The sequence below is a fragment of the Sciurus carolinensis genome, chromosome 4 (genome assembly GCF_902686445.1).
Source record: "Sciurus carolinensis chromosome 4, mSciCar1.2, whole genome shotgun sequence".
Classification (NCBI taxonomy): domain Eukaryota; kingdom Metazoa; phylum Chordata; class Mammalia; order Rodentia; family Sciuridae; genus Sciurus; species Sciurus carolinensis.
In genome coordinates this window covers 128,650,464-128,672,992 of record NC_062216.1, presented here as the reverse complement: position 1 = coordinate 128,672,992, position 22,529 = coordinate 128,650,464, and the positions used below count along the sequence as shown (strand labels likewise).

The 22,529-nt window shown below is 39.3% G+C and overlaps 1 protein-coding gene and 1 pseudogene across 3 annotated transcripts in view; one reads left to right on the top strand and one right to left on the bottom strand.

Annotated features, from left to right (window-relative positions):
• Best3 (bestrophin 3) overlaps window positions 1-22,529 on the top strand; it is an 87,499-nt gene that overhangs the window by 58,051 nt on the left and 6,919 nt on the right. For 2 of the 3 annotated variants that reach the window (XM_047548899.1, XM_047548900.1), the window contains 5 exons: window positions 1,411-1,565; window positions 2,840-2,917; window positions 3,028-3,180; window positions 6,426-6,506; window positions 7,962-8,113. In XM_047548899.1, the coding sequence (XP_047404855.1) occupies window positions 1,411-1,565; window positions 2,840-2,917; window positions 3,028-3,180; window positions 6,426-6,506; window positions 7,962-8,113 (619 nt within the window). The remainder of the gene's footprint in view (window positions 1-1,410; window positions 1,566-2,839; window positions 2,918-3,027; window positions 3,181-6,425; window positions 6,507-7,961; window positions 8,114-22,529) is intronic. The other variant, XM_047548901.1, reaches the window with a different exon arrangement.
• On the bottom strand, window positions 19,682-20,956 carry LOC124982370 (AP-2 complex subunit mu-like; annotated as a pseudogene).

Sequence of the window (22,529 nt, the reverse complement as noted above, 5' to 3'; positions counted from 1 at the left end):
GAGAGAGCAGCCATTAAACAGAATGATGCTACTTTCTATGTGTTAATTTTTTTTATCTCCAATATGAAGCTGCAAAAAAAATAGCCATTTGTATAAAAAAAAAAACAAGCCTATATGAAAGTGCAGGAGATCACTCTGGATAGATACACAATAAACCAATCATAATGATTTCCTCCAGGGAAAGAGTGTGGGACTGGGAAAATGACTCACTTTATTTATTAATATTTCTTTTGCCCCTTTGGATATTTGTAGCATTTGAATTACTCAGCCAAAATTTTTTTAAAAAGTAGATCAGGTGTAAATTATAAGCTTTTAAAGTGCATTTCTGTGTGAACAAACCCTGATATATAGTATACATTAAATATTTGTGAAATAAACCTTCTACCTTATTCTTCTTCTGTTGTTCATATCTTCTTCCCCTGAGCTTGAGGGAAGAGAAGGAGAAGGTCAGCTGAAGTGTGACATAATGTATTGTATCTTAGCACCCATTGAGTGCTACGTACGTGCTAATAAGCATTATGCTAACAAACATCCTGGCATATGTCCATCATCTCAATTCTGCAATATCCCTGTGAAGTAGATATTATCATCCCTCTCTCACAGATGAGAAACTGAGGCTCAGGGAGGTTACTGCAGCTCAAGCAAATTGCATTTTATACACATATACACAATTATAGAAGCACTTTTAAAGTATGTGAAAAATACTGTGAGGATTCTGTCCTTCAAAAAACACAAAAACATTTATGTATAATGACATAATGTATAATAATATCACTACTATAATAGTCAACAGAGAGGGTATTATGTGGGCATTTTAGAGGGAAGAAATTCCAGGGGAAAGGGAGGGAAAGAATTTGGGAAAATGTCACAGAACAGGACATGACTATGTAAGACTTTGAAAGAAGATGTCAGAAGGAACAGTCACATCATTGGTGTTTAACACTGTTCTAAGTGCTTTGTGTATATTACCACATTTTAATCTTTCAGTCCTAACAATTCTAATTATTATTGTTTCAAATTTTAGATGAGTAAACCAAAACCTAAAGAAACTTCTCCAAATATTCCAGTCCACATTCATTGTCTCCTCATCACCTTCTCTATCAGAGATTGCCACCGTGTATTTTGGCACTTAACTATGTATTGCCTGATATATGACTCTGTGTGTGTGTGTGTGTGTGTGTGTGTGTGCGCGCACGTGCGTATTTGTGTGTGTGTGTGTGTGCATGTACATGCACGCTCTCATGCACACATTCCTTATCTCTAATAAAATTAAAAAACTACTTGAGACAGGAACCTATATTCTATATTTCTTTAGTGTGCTCCTATTATATGCTTTTATCATAGACTGAAAATATGTTGATTCATAAGTGCTAAGTTTGTATAATCTCACTATATTTATTTTGCATAAAGGTTTCATGACAGCAGATGAAAGGAAATTATTTGACCACCTCAAATCTCCTCATCTGAAATACTGGGTTCCATTCATCTGGTTTGGAAATCTTGCTACTAAAGCCCGGGATGAAGGTAGAATCAGAGACAGTGTTGATCTTCAATCATTGATGACTGTAAGTACATCATAAACCATAAGTAAAATATGCTACTTAAAGTCCCCAAAGAACAGATATAACAGGTCAGACTAGGAAGAATCTGCTTTGTTCAATCCTGGTTCCATGGAACTAGAAAGATTGTACTAGTACCAGAACCTACAGTGTGCAGGACAGAGCTATTATACAGGTTGAATTCAGATTCTTGGTAGTGGCCATTTGGAAGCTGTGTTTCAACAGAATGCTTTGTAATAGGCTCTGTAAAAAGTGCTCCTTCCCCAACATCACCACTGCCAGTGTTGGAAATCAAACCCAGGGTCTCATACATGTAGGCAAATGCTCTATCACTGAACCACAGTCCCAGCCCAAAAGTTACCTTGCTTGGTTAACTAAGTACTGCCAAGAGCTCTAAAGGATTTGGTGCCCACACAGCATATTTACCACCCTTAGGATAAAATCTGGAGGAAAAACAAACCTCCTCAGCCATTTCCCCAAAACTGGACTATCCCAAGCTCAAGTCAGTAAATACCTGAAACACCTGAAAAAGCAATATTTTCACAACACAAAAGAACCCCGAGTTCATCTGAGAACAAATTTACATAAGAACTGGATATATTTGTGTCTCCTGCTTGGATTAGACTGAAAGGAGCCCATGGTTTAAAAACAGCTCCCAAGTCAAGGTGAACTCTTCATCCAAGTCTTAGATAATAACTTATGTTCAATAGAGGAAAGAAATCAATGAAGCCCAGTCCTTCCTGTGCCAATTCCTATCCCACACAAAGATAGATTTTCTATCAATATGAGTATTGTGAAGTTCCCATTTGCAGTGGGGGAAGGTTTACGATGTATTTGCATCTCTTTTTTAAGATCTATATTAAGCTTATTTTTAAACAAGAAGGGAAAAAAATATCCTCAAAATTTGCTAACTAGAAATTACTTATTTAAAATATCCACCATGGTCTTTCTTACCACAAATTTCAGCTAAAATATATGTTAGAAATTATGAATTCTATTGAATAAGGGATATTTCTATAAAGTGCTATCATTTTAATGTTTTTAAAATATATATGTCCAGATGTTCTCACCCTTTTTGCACATGGTTCAGTAATGCTCATCACTTGTCATTTTCAGAACTTTCCTTTTGTAATAGTCTTGGTAGCCAACTTAAGAGCCTTACAAAGGCTCTTTTCCCATCACTTTTCCATTTGGAAAAGACTTTCCCACATTGTGAATCCCGGTCAATATTTTTTACCATACCCATCATCATAGTGAATTGTGTTTTGTTTCTGACTTAGGAAATGAATCGATTCCGCTCTTGGTGCAGCCTCTTATTCGGTTATGACTGGGTTGGGATTCCACTGGTTTATACTCAGGTATCAAATACTTTGCATGTGATATTTTATTCCTACTTGTCCATCTTGGCACTCTAGCTCACTGTGGGCAGCCAACACTGTCCTCTCACTTCAGTTTCTCTCTATTCCAGGTTGTCACTCTTGCTGTCTACACCTTCTTCTTTGCGTGCCTGATTGGACGCCAGTTTTTGGATCCCACCAAAGGCTACGCGGGGCATGACTTAGATCTTTACATTCCAATCTTTACTCTCCTACAATTCTTCTTCTATGCAGGATGGCTCAAGGTAGCCATCAGTTTTGGTGCCCTGAGATCCACTCTGTAATCTGTCATGTTCCAAACTTCACACTGCTCCTATAATGCGTCTTTAGAAAGTCATTCATGAATGAGTCAAAGGTAGATTTAACATATAATAGCTCAGATATGTGATCACTTTTCCATCCAGGATTAATTACAGTGACAGAGATGTAGTTCAACTTTGTTGTAGTAGTTGGAACAGTTCATTATGTAAAGAGATGAGAAAGAGCACTTTCATAGCTATTGATTATTTTTAAGTCTCTATTTGTTCCCATTAAGATTACGATAATGTAATTAAAGTAATAACCGTACCTGCATATTTTATACGACAATAAGCAACTAGGAAGAGTAAAGAAGTAAAGGGTAAAGAAGCAGCTTTGGATATCAATCAGACTTAAGCATTAATTGTGTAGTAATATCTTGGTTCTGCTCAACTCTGTAAATTATTGCTTGAAATCCTACCAGCTGTCGCACAACACTGAGTACAACCAATTTCAAAACCAGAACGAAGACCCAGAACTTACCAGACTCAAAATCAGAAACTCCAGGATTAATGATGACATTGAGTTTGCGAGAGTTTAAAAACAGGTCAGAGCAGTGAAAACAGTTTGTCTGATTATCAATGAAGGATTTTATTTGTTTTACCACCTCCACCACTATCCCCACTCCTCTCAACCCTCCCAGGTACATGCGTATAAGGACCAGAGGCCTGATTCTTCCATCACTTTGGTAAATGTCCAAATGGGAAGTATGTGATGGGAAGTAAGTCGAAGACAATGGCATCATTAAGTTAACTGAAATCTAACAACAGTTTAAAGATGACTCATGAAATAGAATTTTCAAATGTTTGGCCTTCCAAACAGCCAGATGTTGTCATGCCTTCAGGTTGTAGCAGAATTTTCCCTGCAGAAGTCTTTTCTTTCAATGGTTTGACTCTTACTCAGGAAAAATAAATATATTGGCATTTCAAATTATACTCCAAGCACTAAAGGCTGTCCTTTACAAATGGCAAAAACATTTTTAACCAGAATGACAGTGATTGTTAATTATTTTTACTCACTCAAAAGCAAGAAAGAGAAGGAGAGTTAATGGTCTCATTTCCCTTTAGAGGAAAAAGTAGACTTTGTCTTTATCAACATAAAATTCACACAGGTGGTCCAAATGTCAATCATTCTTATAGGTTTTTTTAGTCCTTTCCCTGAGTTTTGCTGAGCTTCTTTGCTTTACGTCCATTTAAGATGCTCAGTCAGCCCATAAAGAAGTTAGTGGTTCCTTTCTTCTGATGCACTTTCTAAAATATTAACATCCTTTGCCTAAAAATATTTTTAAAGGCAAAATATAAAAAGGCATAATCTTAGCTCCACTAAGAGACAGGCAAACTTAACAGAGTGAGTTTTCCCAACCCAGTGAGTTATATTTCAGTTTCTAAATAGCTGTTCTAGCCTGACAATTCAGATATTTATAAATCTTTCCAAAATGTAGAAAACCATCTGGACCTTCTGGACAGCATATTACTCAGTTACTTGGTGAAAATGGAGCCTCCAATAAAGCATATTTTTGTGAGATTGTCAATTCACAAACATAGGTATTATTTTAATAAGTGTAATCATATTATAATCATATACACAGGACGTATGGACAAATACCATAAAAGTGAAAATTTGTATATAACAAAAGTATTTTCAGGAATAAGCAGTGACCCATTTAATTTGAACAACACTCCAGGCAAGAAAGAGTAGATTACCCCTCACAACTCACAATGAAAGATTCTGCCAGAGCTGTCACTGAGAGACTTACTGACACAGGCCACTGACCTGCCCAGGACTGTCCCTTAGAACAAGGGAGATGCACTTCTTTACGTAAGCGGTTCTCAGTCTGCCCATGCTTTAAAATCTCCTAGGAGCTTTACATAGTACCAATGCCGGGACCCAGCATCACACTGGTTAAATCAGAATATTGAGAGGAGGAACTCAGGCATCATTGTTTATTTTTTAAGAGCTCCCCAGGTGATTTTAGTGCACTGTCAAGGTTGAAAATAACTGCTCTAAGTGGTTTGACCTAAATACCAAAAAAACTTAAGTAAACCTCCAACCAATGGCCTCAGAATCTAAAATCTAGACACTAATCAAATGATATATTTTACATATTTATAAATAATAATATATATGTAATATTTAAGTATATAATATTTATACTTATAAATATACTTATAAGTATGTAGTTATAAGTATATAACTAATCAAATGATATATTTTATATACTTATGTTTTTCTTATGTAAAGACTCAATATAAACACACACACTTTCTCTTTCTCTCTCACACACACACACACAAAAAAAAAAAAAAAAACACAAAAAAAATCAAAGTAAGTTATTCAAAAAGGTAAATGACAAGCAAGTCAACTTAGACATTCAAAACCTCTCATCAAAAGGCTCTCCAGGCTGGGCAAGGTGACACCTATAGTCCCAGCACTCGGGAGGCTGACGTGGGAGGACCTCTTGAGCTCAGGAGTTTGAAACTAGCCTAGGCAACATAGCAAGAACCCATCTCAAAAAAACAAAAACAAAAAACAACAAAAAAAAGGCTATTCAGTTCAGGAATATGATAAGAATATTTAATATATGCCAAATATTTTTAAATGTGATAAGAAACCATCTAAACTTTTCCCAATAGGAAAACTAGCTTACTAGATAAGAGCCAATCCTTTAGGGTAAAGCTAAGTAATCTTCAAATTCCAACTTCATGACTTACTAACCCTCCCTTTCACTTAACAGTCTAATAATTATGAAACCACCTTGTGTTTCTTTAACTATGATTTAAGTCTTTACTGTCTAACCTTGTCTTATCATCCTAGCCCTTATAAATTCCTTGAAAGCACAGGCTAAGCTCTATTTACTGTGCTCATACGTACATCGTTGATGACTCTTTAATATGCGCTGATTTGGGTTGGCTCCTAAATAGCAGAAAACTTCTCTGTGATAGGGCCTACACTGTCAAAAGTTGAATAGACAGATCCACTTGTCGAGCATGCCCACAAAGGGGCATCATTTATGGCTAGAGAATCAAGCCTCATATTCTAATAAGTCTCTGTCTGGAGAACAATCCACTGCCCTTTAGGCTTCATATTATGAGAGTGACAAAAGAAGGAGAGAATAAAACAGGAATCAACTCCAATCTCTGTTCTTAGTCTTCACAAGTATCATGATAGATTTATTCTGTGTTCCCAATTGCAGGTGGCTGAGCAGCTTATCAACCCTTTTGGAGAAGATGATGATGATTTTGAAACTAACTGGTGCATTGATAGAAATTTGCAGGTTAGAGGAACTTTTCTTTCCTTTATAAACTTTAACAATAAATCACTTGTGATCTTTCTCATCTAAATAGACTTTGGATGCAGGCCCCTGGACTTCAGAGCATTAGCCACAAATAAAAAGTTTGACCATACAGTATGTTATCCTTTTGGAACTTCAAGGTCCTTGGTCTCAGTTCCAGTGAAATTTAGGTAGAATTTCAAATCAATTTTCTTCTTTTTTTTTAATTTTATTGTAAATAAATGGGATACATGTTGTTTCTCTGTTTGTACATGGTGTAAAGGCATACCATTTGTGTAATCATAAATTTACATAGGGTAATGTTGTTTGATTCATTCTGTTATTTTTTCCCTTCCCCCCCACCCCTCCCACCCCTCTTTTTCAAATCAATTTTCTATGTAAGTTTTTCTATTATCTTTACCCAGCCTCTTCCATCTAGAACAAAGCAGTAATTTAATTCATTCTTTTATCTGTTTTCTGTTGGCACCCAAAGAAGTTAATAGTGACAAAATAGCATCCAGACACAATCGGATGTGACTTTCCAAACTCACAACTCATAGTCCTCAGCAGGTAGTTGTCCAGCAGCTGGACACTCAGATCCTGGGCCACACTGGCCTGTGTCTCAAATCTGCCTGACATGCACAAAATGGACCCCATTACCTAGTTAGCTTTCCATGAAGAACCAGCATGAGGGAATTTCCTTTTAGGTGAAACTCTCCTCAGACCATTCTCTTCCTTGAGAACCACAGACTAAGTAAGGGTCTTCACCTTGTTCATTTGTTTCAAGCCCAACTCAGCTCTTAAACAGGTTCAAACATTTCACTGTAGATCACATTGTCAGTCTGTTAGGAGAAAAAGTGCAATGCCTGAGTCACTCACTCTGTCAAAAGTCGGTTCTGAGAGAATAAATAATTTATTTATGCATCACTTAGTCAAAGCCAAGGGGAGAGATCACTATAACTTCAAGCAGCATAGGCTTGTTGATGTGCTTTTCCAGATAAACAAGAAACCAGGAACTCTAAGAAGTGATATCAAGTACAAAGGTGTTTATTGGGTTAGCAGAATGAAAGATTGAGGCTCTTCACCTTCCTGCACTACCTGGAGTTCAGTGGTTGCTGGCAGGGCAGCCAGTGAGATAATACCAGAACTGTGAGCAAAGAAGGAAAAGGGGCCTCACCTCCTTCCAGGTGAGATGCAGCTCCACCCCAGGACATGAGGACAGAGTGTGGGCAGCTTGACAGCCCCACTTATACCACTGACCAGTGTTCTTGAGCAGTAAACAACAGGTACAACTCTCTGCAGCAGCCCAGCAACATATGTACTATAGGCATCTGTGCATTCATTCATTTTAGACCATGTCCTATTGCTCTCAAACTCCAGTCCTCCTACTAGAAATTCCTCTCTTTCTTTAATACAGTTCACATCTGATCTGGCCTAACAATATGACGATGATTTTAGGTCTCTCTTTTAGCTGTGGATGAAATGCACATGAGCTTACCCAAGATGAAGAAGGACATTTACTGGGACGATTCTGCTGCTCGACCACCATACACACTGGCAGCAGCTGACTACTGCATACCCTCATTTCTGGGGTCAACAATCCAAATGGGGTAAGTGTGTTTTTTAAAAAAATCTTCATTATTTAAAAAATAATGTTATCATTGATCTTTTCCATTTTTTGCGGGGGGAGGCTTTTTTGTTTCTAACCGTCCTCAACAGATAAGTCGGTCTCTATCCCTATGTACTCTGAGCCTGAAATAAACAGGTTGAGGTCTGAAGTAATTCATGCGCAGCTCTATAATAAGTTTATTAAACCTGATAATGTATCTGATTTGGGAGAAATGTGTGAGTGGGGGAGGGGAATTTAGATATATTTGCTAACAGCAGCTGCCAGTTTCTAAGTAGCTTAAAGTAAGCATAGACAAATTTAGAAAGTAATAACCCCCCCACTTCCCACTCCCGCCGCCCGCCACCCCCTCAAAAAAAAAAAAAAAAACACTGTAGAAAAAGGGAAAACTTCAGTGGAATTTTTGTGGCAAATTTTTGACTGTTCCCTGAAACCAATCTAAGCAGACTGTGACATGTCCTATAGTTGCAAAAATGACCACCTTTCTCCCCTCAGGGTTTTGCTTCTTGTTTCCCCACTTACAGGATATCTAGCTTCTGACCTATTCCTATAGAGCTTCATTCTTAGCCAAATGTCTGACCTTCAGAAATAATAGTTTGTGGTACTGCTTTTCTAAAGGGGCCTGCTTCAGAATCGAAAGCAAAGGGTGACAGAGTGGAATTTCAGGAGTTGTAGCAAAGGAGGAGAACGATTTAGGAACCAGGAGATTTGCCTCTGTCCCCTCCAAGTACACCTCAGAGAAGGTTACCCATGTCAGGCTAGACGTCCTTCTGCTCTTAAATGGCCTTCTAAGACTGGACCTTCTCATCCAGGGTCCTTCCAGGCCAGATCTCTTATTCTTAGTCCAGCTTATTGCTCAGTCTCTGTGAGTAGCAATTTCCTGCTGCTGGCACTTGGCAGCCTGTGTAATTCCTTCTGCAGTGGCAGAATTTCATGGACATCTGGCAACCTTCTCAATTTTGAAAATTAATAAGAGATGTTTTTCTATGAGTTTGTTTTTAGATAATTAAACATGCTTTAACCTTCCCCCTACTCCCACAACTGATTTATGCAAAAATATTTAAAGATCTAACTTATAAAGAAAGGAGACTAACATGAATGATAAAATCAGTGATAAAATGAGAGAATCATCGCAATGATTCTATTTAGACTCCCTATGTTCCATTTCTAATGTCCATTTAGCTGGTGTTTTAAATATGTTTTTTAGTTGTTGATGGACCTTTATTTTATTTATTTATGTGTGATGCTGAGAATCAAACCCAGTGTCTCACATGTGCTAGGCAAGCACTCTACCACTGAGCCACAACCCCAGCCCCATTTAGTTGTTTTTATACAATGTTTAAATTGAATTTGAGGGGTTTCAATTTTTTTATTTTGATCTATGTATTTGTCTTAATCATATAATTTTCAATGCCTAAGTAAATATTCATGTTCTTCAGAAAAAATTAAAATAGCTGGGCTCAGGACACATGCCTGTAATCCCAGCAACTCAGGAGGTCGAGGCAGGAGAATCCCAAATTCAAGGTCAACCTCAGCAACTTGGTGAGGTCCTAAGCAATTTAGTGAGACCCTGTCTCAAAATTTTTTTAAAAAGGGGGGTGCAGGGCTGGGAATGTAACTCAGTGACAAAGTAATACTGGGTTCAATTCCAGTACCCCCCAAAAAAATTAGCAAAGAAAATATTTAAATACATGTTTCTCCTGTTTGTAACTACAGAAACATAGAATTACAGATTTACAATTTCTCAGTAATTACTGGGAGGATTAAATGAGATTATAAGCATAAAAACACTCTAGATATATCTTAGTCAGCTATTTCACTTCTGTGACTTAATGATCTGACCAGCACAATTATAGAGGAGGAAAAGTTTATTAGAGGTCTCACAGATTCAGAGATCTTAGTTCATAGAAGGCCAGATCCATTCCCCAGGGTTCAAGGTGAGGCATCGTGGCAGAAGAGTGTGGCAGAGGGAAGCAGCTCGCATAATCAGGAAGCACAGAGAGTCTCCACTCTCCAGATGCAAATATATACCCCAGAACCACACCCCAGTTCCAATCTCCTCCAGTCATACCCTACCATTTCAGTTACCACTCAGTTAATCCCTATCAGGGGATTAAATCACTGATTGGATTAAGACTCTCATAACCCAATCATTTCTCCTCTGAATGTTCTTGCATTGTCTCACATGTGAGCTTTTGGCCAACACCTCACATCCAAACCTTAACAAGATATAACCATAGAGCATTATTATTTCAGCTATTCGAGTCTTTTATTTGTTGATTTCAAACTGAAGCACAGAAAGATTGGATAAACTTAAGCTTTTTCATATTAGAGTAAACCTGGAAATCTGGGACAGAAAATAAAACAATTGAGACAAAACCAGGAGATATATTAAGACTGCAACAAAAATATATTTGCTATCAGATAGGCCTGTTCACCAGGATGACGGAGAAGCCCAGATAAAGGCCTGGGTCTGTGAAGAGGTTTTGCATGAGATGCCTTGCAGGACTTTGCTAGAACCAACTGATCAAAGAAGCAGTCAGGCAAAAGCTCAGTTGGTCTTGATTTTTCTGTGAATGGGGAGCATAAAATGAGAGCCTCAGACTCCAGAGAAAGCCCTTTAGGAGCTCAGAAAGGAAAAGCCAAGCATTCCTGGGAAGGCCTTTTGGATGCATGAGTGTTGATTGGGGTACTCAAGAAAACTTTTCTCATTGCCTGTGACAGAAAAAACAACCTTAAACTAACTTAATTAAAAAGGGGTTTATTGGGTCACACCCAGAGGTCAGTCTTGATTTGGGCATGGCTGGGTCCAAAGGCTCCAGAGGCTCCAGAATGTAACCCAACTGACCACTGCCCGTCTCTCAGTTCTGCATTTCTCTCCTGTGATTCAGCTCTCAGGCAGCTTCTCCCCTCCTGGGCGCAAATCAGCAAGATGGCAGCCAGCAGCTCCAGGCTTATGCAAAAGGCACAACCCCTTCCAACTCTTAAAATTGAAGTGCTAGATTTGCTGTGATTGGCTGGGCTTGGCTAACATATCTATTCCCAAACTAATCACTACTGACAGGGAGATACAATGTTCTAATTAGCCAAGGCTGGTTATATGTTCATGCTTGATGAGCATATAAACTACCCCCCTTCTTTTTAATATTTTTTGGATGAGTAAATTTTTATTTTATTATTCTGTTTAGGGTATATATTTCCAACATACTTAATTCAGAAATCAAATTTCCTTTATCTTTTCATATCAACACTTTAGATTTGTAGTCACAATTCCCATGACCCAGAATTCTAAAATCAAGACAGTGCCCTTCAAAAATCTAGCAACAGTACTATCCAGGGGCAACCTGAGAAGTTACTCTGCCTCATATTCAGCACAGTCAGTAATGACTCACATTCAGCACACTATCCATTTCCACTTAAGAAGGAATTCCTTTGTTCTCAGTATTAAGGAACATGTTCAAAGCACGGTCTTATTTTCTGCATATTTAATAGACACATGTTACTGAAATAAAGTTATGCCCCCTTTTTTCTAATCTTAATTGCAAATGTAAAAGGGTTTTGCTCATACCTTCAGTTGTTTTTCCGAGTTCTACTCTGTGGTTAAGTTTTATGCCAGATGCTCCACATAGGCATAAGAAAAAAAAGAAAGAAAAGAAAAAAGCACCTCTTGCTACTCATGGTGGGGCACACCTGTAATCCCGGAGACTCAGGAGGCTGAGGCAGGAGGATCACAAGTCCCAGGTCACCCTCAGCAATTCAGTGAGGCCAAGCAACTTAGTGAGACCCTCTCTCAAAACAAAAAATAAAAAGGGCTGGGGATGTGACTCAGTGGTAAATCAACTCTGGGTTCACTCCCTAGTTTTAAAAAAAAAACACCTCTTAAGCTCACAGACATAATGAGAAGACAAGTTACAATATGATGCAGTAACTGCCTCCATAGAGAAATGCTTAAAGTCTTATGGGAGCACCACAAAGTGAAGGTATACTCCCCCCAGACTGACTAATCAGAGAAGAGTTCTTGGAGCTGGAGAGTCCAACGTGCATCTATAAGAATGAGAAACGAGCAAGCACACAGGTGGGATTCGGTTGAGGGTACATTCCAGGTCAATGTGAACAAAGATAAGAAAGGATGATATATATTCAAAGAAATAATTTGATATGCAAAGCAGAAGAGTCAAGTGAACCTGGAGAGGATTCAAGGGCGGATTATGGAAGATTTTATAGACCAGGTAAAGGACATCAGCCTTCATCCAAAGCTATTAAGTGGCAGGGCCACATTTTTTATTTAGACAGATTAGCCTGGCAGTTGTCTGAAAGATGGATGGATGAGGATAAAGGTAGAGTCAGAGTCCAGTTAGCAGGTTGTTGTTATCACCTAAACAGGAGAGGAGTGGATAAAGACCTGACTTGTTGGCATCAAAAGAGATGACAGAGAAGATATGGGGGTGGAAAGGGCTGGGGCTGTCCTGAGGAGGGAAGCCATGGCACCTGAGCGAGAGAGAAGGAGTTGAGGTCGAGTGTCGCCAGGGGGCAAGGGAGATGGTGCCTGTGCAGCTAGTAAAGTAGGAAGCAATATTCTCACCTCATGCAGTCATCCTGACTTAATCCACAATCTGAGACTCTATCCAATCTGAGACCAAAAACTACTATTGAAAAACTTCATTTTATAAATCCTAACACAGAATCAGTGCTGAAGTTCCCTCTCCCAGTCTTTATATGTAACAAGTTAAAACTCAGCTTCAAAATCAACACTTTGGTTGAAAAATACTCCTTGAAAATCCATTTGGAACACTCTATAGATTATAAATATTTTCATAAATATACCAGCCTTGAGCATTTAATAAATGGTAATAATTACCATATGGCCAGTAATCACTTAATAAACCAGCCTATGAATTAACCCAGCAATGAAAAAAATCTTTCTTATTTGAACTCTGCCCATCATCTTACCTGAGATCAATTCAGTTGAATCGGTTTACTTTGTTCTTTTTGTCATAATATGCAATGGTTTCTGAGAGCTGTGTTCATTAAAGCTCCTTTTTGATTAACCTGACCATGAAGACACTATTACCCAAGATTAAGAAAATGCCCAAAACCAGCTAAAGAAGAGTTGTCCATAAGATGAACAAGAAAACACAAACAAGCCCTAAAATGAAAGTGGGTCTTGTTGGGGCAATAATAATCACGTATATTTAATTAACCTAACTTTACCAAACAAACTTTGAATATTTAAACTAACACCATTATTGCTAAAAAAATTTTTTTAAAAATTAAAAAAACAAGATCCAGACTGAATCTGCCACAGCTGGCTTGAGGTAGAGGTAGAATGTCTTTCTTCACATTAGACCATCGTAAGTCACTTCAAAATTCATATTGTTTTTTAATTTACTCGCAATAACTCATTAACACAAATGTTTAAGGCTCTGAGAAATAGAGCACATGGAAATTAAAGACCTGAAGTCTCATAACTCCATTTAATCCTGTCTTGAAAATCAAAACAGGCAACAGTAAAAGAGCAATAATCCCTAAAAGGCACTGGAAGATCACCAACAAACTCTCCATCCATAACAGCTGGAGGATTCCAAATCCTAGAGAAGACAGGCCAGAGCTGCTTGTGAAAGGATCACTCAAGTGTCCTGAGTGCTTTTTCTAACTGCCTGTTAATCTAAAAGCATGCTCAAGCCTTGTAAACTGCTGACTACAATCCCATTTAAAGAGCATTGCTGCTTTATTGAACTTTCTAATCACTACTCAAATAATATATCAAAACTTCCTCATGTTCAGAGTCATCTTATGGAAGGGCTCCATGCGGTCAATTAAGGATCCACTTAGTAAAAAGAAGAAATATTCAAATATTCTAAGAGTTCCTTCTAGTTAGGAGTTGAGGAATTTTAAAGCTTAGTTGGTACTGTAAAACTGTAACAACTTTATTGGAAATAATTGCCTTTACTTATCTGTTTATTCCAAAACTTCTAAGCATGTATAGCAATAGTATAATTACTTTATTATAATTATACATAGATGTACTTAGTGTACACAGCATTTAGGATTGTAGGTGATATTGGTTTAAATATATGAATATATATATATATATATATATATATATATATATATATTGCAGCAAGCAAAGATCATATTAAAGTTTGGTTTAATACACTTTTAGGGACTGGGGCAGTGGCTCAGTGGTAGAGCACTTGTCTAGCATGTGTTAGGCAGTGAGTTCGAGCCTCAGCACCACATAAATGAAGGTATTGTGTCTATCTACAACTAAAACAACATATATTTTAAAAAAGAAACAAACTTTTTAAATATATATATATATACTTTTAGGTTGAAATTTTCCTCAGTTATCCTTTCTTAGTCAACTATATTCAAACATTTTAACTTTATTAAGAAAATAGTCTGATATGTATTAGTGCAAGATTGTGTTATAAATTACTAAAAATATCTCAAATTCTGGATCACTAGATTCAACAGAAATGTATTCTTAGAATGCTGATTTTTTTTTCCCCCTTAACATACCAAAAAGAAAGGAGACACCTTCCAGAGAGATGAATGTGCCACAATTTTAGAACTGACTCGGAGTCTTTCCCAGGCTGACATGGGTCACCACTGGTGCTCAGTTTTCACTTTTAAATGGTATCAAAGGTGAACATAGCTTAATTTCCTTTTCTAATGAAACTACCATAGAATACAACAGTATTGGGGTGAGGGTAAATGAACCTCCACTTTTCTTTTTGTGTCAGCCAGCAGGGGCCAGAACAGCATAACCAAGATGGTAGCATGAAGCTAGATATACCTTTTTAAAGGTGCAATTGGACACTTCTTAAACCAGATTTGCCATAATCGTTGGTCTGAACTATCAGATAAGTAACAGAGAAGTGGTAGGCAGGTTACCAGCTCTAAGCACAGCTCTCTGGGCTAAGACTACTTCCCAGGATGCTCCACTGGCTTGAAACTGCCCAGCAGAAAGGGAAGAGAGGGGAGGCTGGGTGGACACAATATTCTGTTCACTGGATTTTCCTTATAACCCTTAATCCCAGATCAGCACGATGGTTACCTTGCCCATTTGATAAATCCTAGGTACAGCTTTGATGGTGATTCTGCCCTACAGAAGGCCAAACATAAGCGTCTACCTCTAATATGTTTGAAGAGCACATTTTGGTTTGCCCATAATGCTCCTCTGCATGTTGTCTCTGCCCTGATAGATTCTCAGGCAAATTGTCAGCTCCCTCTAATGTAGTTGCACAATTTTAAGTATACTAACAATTTTAAAATAATAAATCTGATATGAGAACTCACCATATTAAATATCATTTTCCTAAATTCCTCATTTCAGATATTTTTATATGACCTCTTATTGTTTGAATTTAAATTGTCAAAACAAAACTTCAAATGTGGAATAGAAAAAGAAAGGCAAGCATCATCCAGTTTTATCATACCTTCAATCTTTTTGAAGTTCTGTATTTATCTAATCACACTAGAGTAAAGGAGGTTGCTTTTCAAAAACCTTGCTTTGGAAAAATCAAGTCTTCAAGTGCTCAGGGCTATTTTGGTCTTCCTGTATCTGACACCCCCCAAGAAGTGTGGAAGTGTGCTGACATGTTCAGGAGCCGATCTCTTGCCTCTTCCTGTGATAGCAATAGGGGATGGGAAATTTCCTGCACCCTGCCCAGCCAAGCTTCTTAAAGAGCTCCTCACTAAACTACTACTTATGCCCTCAGATGTTTGTCACTGGCAAGGGAGTCTGCAGGTGTGATGGTTTTCTTAGGAGCTCAGTCGATATTTGGAAATGTTGGTTTTGAGTTTTTCTTAAACATCAGAAAAATAATTACAATCTAGACGTCTATCTTCCCCATAGAAATAATGCACACTGTCCCTCCTAGACCCAACTCTAAGCAACAAGACTGATTGGCTTAATGTTACCTTTTCTTTCTCTCCTTCTCTGAGTCTTCTCCTCCCTTTCAAATATAGCCCAACATGTGACACAACCTTTCTCATTTCCATGTGTCCTATATGTCTTAAGTATTGGTTTACAGTGTACAATAAATGTATACAGCAGGGTTGGCGTCATCTAGCAAATGGTGCGAAAAAACAATATAGAGAGGTAAAGTCAGGATCCACCATCTAATCAACCCTATCTCCTTTCCTCAAATATCCCAGCTTCTGCCAGTCCTTATATTCCTCTCCATTCGCCCAGTACCCCCATCTTATTATGAAATAGCTGTTAAGTTGTCCCTTAATTTTTTTCTTTTTTTGGCACTGGCAATTACACACAGGGGAGCTCTACCACTGAGCTACACCTCCAGCCCTTTTTTATTCTTTGTGAGGCAGAGACTCATTAAGTTGCTCAGGCTGGCCTTGAACTTGCAATTCTCCTGCCTAAGACTCTTGAGTCACTGGGGTTACAGACATGCACCACCGTGCCTGGTTATAGTGACATTTTTTAAAGGACACTCTAAAGGGAGGAAAGGGAGTGACCTTCAGGCAGACACTATCATTTCCTTCAACCCTGCAAGAAGTCAATGATGATTTAAAAACCACTTCTGAAAGCCTGCCAGTCATTGACAGAGTCCTTTTTATATCTTCTACTCTCCAAAGCTTTTTGGCATAGGTTACTCTTTTAAACTCCCAAACAACCTGAAAGGCAAATAAAGTATTATGATGACAGGTTTACAAAGTATGATGCTAAGTCACAGAGAGGTTACATGAGTCTCCAAAGTTCACACAGCTAGAAAGTGTCAGCCTGGGTGGCAGCAATCCTGGTTCCATAAACTCTCAAAATGAATCATTTTGTCTCACCAGAAACAATTTTCCTATTCCATCTCTAAGAAGCAATGGCTGTGTGGCATTTTCCATTAATGTCCTCCTATCTCTAATTACCTACCTATCTCAATCCAAATGAATTCCAAACCATAAAACCTTACCTTTTCAACCAACCATCTCTAGCATATAGTAATATAATGAGGGTGCTTCTATTTCATCATATAATGTTTCTGCTATAATTGTTTAAATAACATTATATTTGGACCTCAGAATTAAACTAACCTGTATATATACTAAGGGTACATTTTAAAATCAAATAAGGAGCAGAAAGCATAAAAAGACCTAAAAGACACACCAAGCCTCCCAACTGGGAAATGAAAACTTTTCTTCCCCCAGTACTGGGGTTTTAACCCAGGAACACTCACTTTACCACTGAGCCCACTGAGCTGCATCCCAAGTCCTTTTTATTTTTGAGACAGGGTGTCACTGAGTTTTCTCAAACTTGCTATCTGCCAACCTCAGGCTCCCAAGTAGCTGGGATTATAAACATGTGCCACCATACTTAATGAAATGAAAATTCTTTTAAAGTATCCTATTATGTGCTTTAAGCTTTAAACCATTTTGTTATCAACCACAATTTCCACATATTGGGAACACAGTCATATTGAAGATCATGACTTTCAGAGAAATGAGGAGGTGGGCATCGTGTGTTAGAAATCTTCCACAGAAGCATTCAGAAGAAAGGCCCTTTAGTCATCATGCTGGGGAGCTTGACTGTTGCTCTCACATGTCATAAATACCTGAAGGACACTATTTGTCATTCATGAGATACACAGGACACCAAGTGTTCTTCCAAAGACTCGGTTTCAGACTAAAGGCGTGGAAAGTTTTCAAGTCATGTTTCTTATCCTAAGCAATCATCAGAGTTGCTTTTCATGTAGCCTTTCCAGCAGGGCCACTAACACCATGCAACTCTGTGCCCTCCATTTTCCAGGACAATGCATAGCTACCCACTGTCTCTAGGAGAAAGTTCAAATTCATCAACCTGGCATATGGCTCTTCATAACACACTCCAGGACTGTTTTCTAGCCTCTACTTGACACTGTCCTCTGTGTCTCAAACTCAGGTTTTTCTCATTCCTTACAAACACCCTAATTCCTGCCTAATTTGCTCATCATTCACTTGCCCCTGGTCCCCTGTCCCTCCTTCTCCATCTATCCAATTCTGATTTGGTGTCAAAGTCCAGCTCAAAAACTTACTTTGCCCCAAATGTAATTCACATGCATGCCTTCTGTCTCTTTTTAAATTATAAGTAATGAGGTGTCTAATGCAACAAATTGTTGATGGCAGATGATCAATGAATTGGGGGGTGGTGAGGATAAGCAGATAAATGTCATGCATCCACCCCACAGTCTCCTGAGGCAGGAAGGTGCAAGAGGTTCTCTCTAGAAGGTCTACCCCACGTCATTAGATCATTAGCAAGAGTTAATGCCTCTTTGCAGTGTGTCCACTATACTTCATTTTTCTAATCTATGAATAAGGAAATTATTTCTCTCACTGCAGTTGAATGTACATATCCACTATACAAATTTGAAAAAGTTTTGTTTTCCTTTTGAGTCACAAAGCTTTAAAGTAATAATCATATAAATATTTTTCCTAGATGATTATGTCATTCTTATAAGATTGTATGTTTTAGAAATAGTTAAGGAAAATAAATGTCAAATAGTCAAGATCTCAAATGGAGGACAGATGTGTGTCCTATAAAGAGAGATTGCCAGCTTGACCTCAAGTCCCAGAACACATCCAGTGTGGCAATCTTCGTGACCAACTGTGCTGTCACTCCTCTGGTGTCCTCCAAAGCTAAATGAATTCCTATGAAGTGTGACTGGAGGTGTGACCTAATGAAATCCAACGAATAGGGTCACCGAGGCCACTGAAGCATGAGTCTGCATTTCCCAAGTCACTGTAACAGAATCCGCACCTTGCACAGCAGAGGGTGGGTCAGGAGGCTATCTGGTAGCCAAGGGCAGTGCTAGGGCTTTAGAGCAACAGCACAAGGCTGTAATCGAACACCATGCCAGGACACTTACCCAGCTAACCATCCATCTTTTATTCATAAACATGGGGAACACGTTTTCTTTGGCTGCTCGTTTTGCCCTTTCAGGTTGTACCTACATCATACCATAGCACCTTTTTCTGTTATATCGCATAAAATGCACCTGGTATAAAGCACCTTGTCTATACTAACACTGGATGGGGACAGCTTGATTTCTGTTGATCCCAGAGCCAGCATGAGCATTCCTCTCTCTGCAGAGTGTATTGGGTTTATAACTAGGCAAAGTCACACTTGTACGAAATGAAGCTAGCACTATCCCAAAGCAGAATAGGGATTGAGGATTGGGATCTGTTGTTGAGGATTGGGGAACTCCTTTGGGAGAGCTCTGAGGTGAGGGGCAGCCAACCCTCCCACTCCAGGTGTGGCCAGAGGGGTGGGGAGGAATGAAGCCCACCTGGCTTTGGTTACAGAACTCAGCCTGGCACTAGGCCAGGACAGACGGATGAATTGGGAAGAGCAGGAGTCCCAGAAACCACCCTGCCCAGGAAACCCAGGGACGGTTCCACCAGTTCTACCTGTGATGCATTTGGTTCAGAACTAGACTTGGGCCAGTGCAAAGGAAAGACAGCAAAGTAGAAGGAGGAGACACTCAAGTGTGGTGGCTGGGAGCACCTGGACCTGCGTGCGGAAGAGGGTGGGTAGGGAAGTGAACTAACTGCCACTGGGCAGCTAGCAGCAGGTTTCATAAATGCCACTGTGGCCAATGTAACACACCCATTTGATGACATCGTGGTTGCTCTAGTTCAGCTTCAGTTCAGACACCTTCAAGCAGTGCAACTTGAGACCAGAGGGCACAAATGGCACTTTGAAGTTCATGGAAATAGGGGGTCGAGCCCATTTCTTCTTGTCGAAGCTCAGTCTGCACTGATCTGCGATTCCTTCATGTCTGCCATGTGCTTGATCTTCCACACAATGGTGTTCTCACTGGCCTTGTACTTGGCCTTCCCCTTCATGCAGATCACCTGTACCCCATTTGTGTTTGGGGGGATGGAATCCTCATCTCAATCTCTGGACCAGCAGCAAGAACTTAAAGTTGGACTTAATGACCACCTTGACCTCCAATTTTGTGCATCCCACTTCCTGCACAAGGAGGTGCCCAGAAAGGAAGGATAATGCCTTTGGTGGTGCAATACCTCATGAACCCAAGCTCTCCATCTGGTGGAATGAAGCTGATGCTGCGTTCAGAGTCAGACTTGCTGAGTCGCACACAGCAAGGAAGGTGCAGTCATCAATGGCAATTGATTGCTTCCCACTCTTGCTTGTCTCATCAGCTGTAACTTTGCCCTGCTTTTCAATGACAATCTTGTCATTTATCCCAAACTTGCACTCAGGCATGCCACTCAGGTAGTTCTTCAAAACCATCCAACCTGATACGTGAACGCTCAGCCCCTGCCCCCGTGGGGACATGAGTAGGTTCACACTCTCCAGAACATCCAGGAAGAGTTCATTGAGGAGATACTTAATGCCCTCCTGCCACCAGCCAACCTGCCCAGTCACATGGCTAGTGATCTGGGACTGCTCTTCTTTTGTCTGATGCCAACTCTTGATGCCCTGCTTTTTTGGTGCACCTGTCTCTGAGTTCTGTGGGTAGCCAAAGTTCAGAATCTCACCCAGCAGCTCATATATGAGCACAGAATTGTTCTTGATGTTTTCCTCACTGATCTTGCCAAAGTAAGCAGCCATTATGTCACACATCTTATAGAGGAATTTGAAGACCGGGCAGTGTTGACATTTTGCTTGGTGACAGCAGCCAGTCAGATGTTGGACCGCTTAACATAGAAGAAGCTGGTGCAAGCAATGTTGGTGACAGGGCTGTGTATCTGCTGCTGAGCATGGATAACATTGACTCGAAAGGCATCCACTGCATTCCTCCTAATGTCACCTCAGTAGGCCCACCCGGGAGAGAAGCACCTTCTTCTTGTGATTATAGATGAATAAGCGACAGTTCAGTCACCTCAGCCCATTGCTCTGAGAACTGACCTGGCATCTGCAGCCCCCCAGCTCCACCAGCCCAGCCACTCTCTGGATCCCAAGATGTCCGCACACCCCGCTGCTCCCCTGCCCCATGAGCATTTGTCTTTTAAGGGCAAGGATTTAAGTAGTCTCTTGAGCCCCTCTGAGTAGACAAGTGAGACAACCATGTAATCCAAGGCAGGAGTAGACCTTAGTACCAAACAGGCTTATCATTATCTCAATTACTCATTTTATTTCATCCTTGAACATGATTAAAATAGTAGGATTGTTTTTTTTTACATGTTAAAAATTCAACAAGAAATTATTGACCATAGAAAATATATCAAACTTACTCCAAAAGGACCTAATCCCAGTCACCTTGATTAAGAGCTTCTTTCCACACATCTCCTTCCTAAACAGACAGGAACGCAAAGCCTTCACCAGAAATGTTTACAAAGTACTTTGGGGAAAAGACTGCCCTGGGCTTGGGCGCATGCCTTGATTCCTATGTGGCAGGCTTTACAGTGAAGAATAGGAACACGAGTTTGGAGTCAGACTGCTTGTTTGGTCCCCACTGGTCGTTAGGTTTAATGAATCTCTCTGGGCCTCAGTTTCCTCCTCTGTAAAGTGTGAATAACAATAACAACTCACTTGGTTATTGTGATAATTAAATGAAGGTCAGCTGTTAGTTGTACTCTCTTGAATTTGGCTATGATTCATTAGTTTGGTATGTTTTATAGGTCCTGGGGAAACATGACCTTATTTAAAATATATCTATGCAGTACATATTCAAGTCTCTAGATCAGTATTTCTCAAAGTGTAGTCCGGGTCACCTGGTGATCACCAAGACCCTTTTATGGTGTCCTTAAGGTCAAAACTATTCTCATAGTAACATTAAGATGTTATTGCCTTTTCTCATTCTCAGACTTTTGTAAGTGTATAGAAATCCCTACTTATCCACCATTTCATTTTCCAAGGTTTCAATTTCCCACAGTCAACTACAGTCCAAAAATATTAAATGGAAAATTCCAGAAATAGACAATTTATAAAATTTAAATTGCATGCCATTCTGAGCACCACACACTAACTTACCTAGGACATAAATCATCGCTTTGTCCAGTCTGTCCATCCAAGCAGTATGTGCTCCCTGCCTTTAGTCACACAATAGCCGACTCAGTTATCAGATTGACTATTACAGTATCAACTGCAGTAATTGTGTTCAAGTAATCCTTATTTTACTTAATAATGGCCCCAGAGCACCAGAATAGAGATGTTGGCAATTTGGATATGCCAAAGAGAAACTGTAAAGTGCCTCCTTTAAGTGAAAGGTGAAAGTTTTTCATTTAAAGAAAAGGAAAAAACCATACGCTAAGGTTTCTAAGATCTACAATAAGAATGAATCTTGTACCCATGAAATTGTGAAGAAGGAAAAAGAAATTCATGCTAATTTCCTGTTACACTTCAAATTGCAAAAGTAACTGTTATAGTGTGCAAGTGCTTAGGTAAGATGGAGAAAACATTACAGGTATATGTGTATGGGTCAGTATCTGCAGCTTCAGCATCC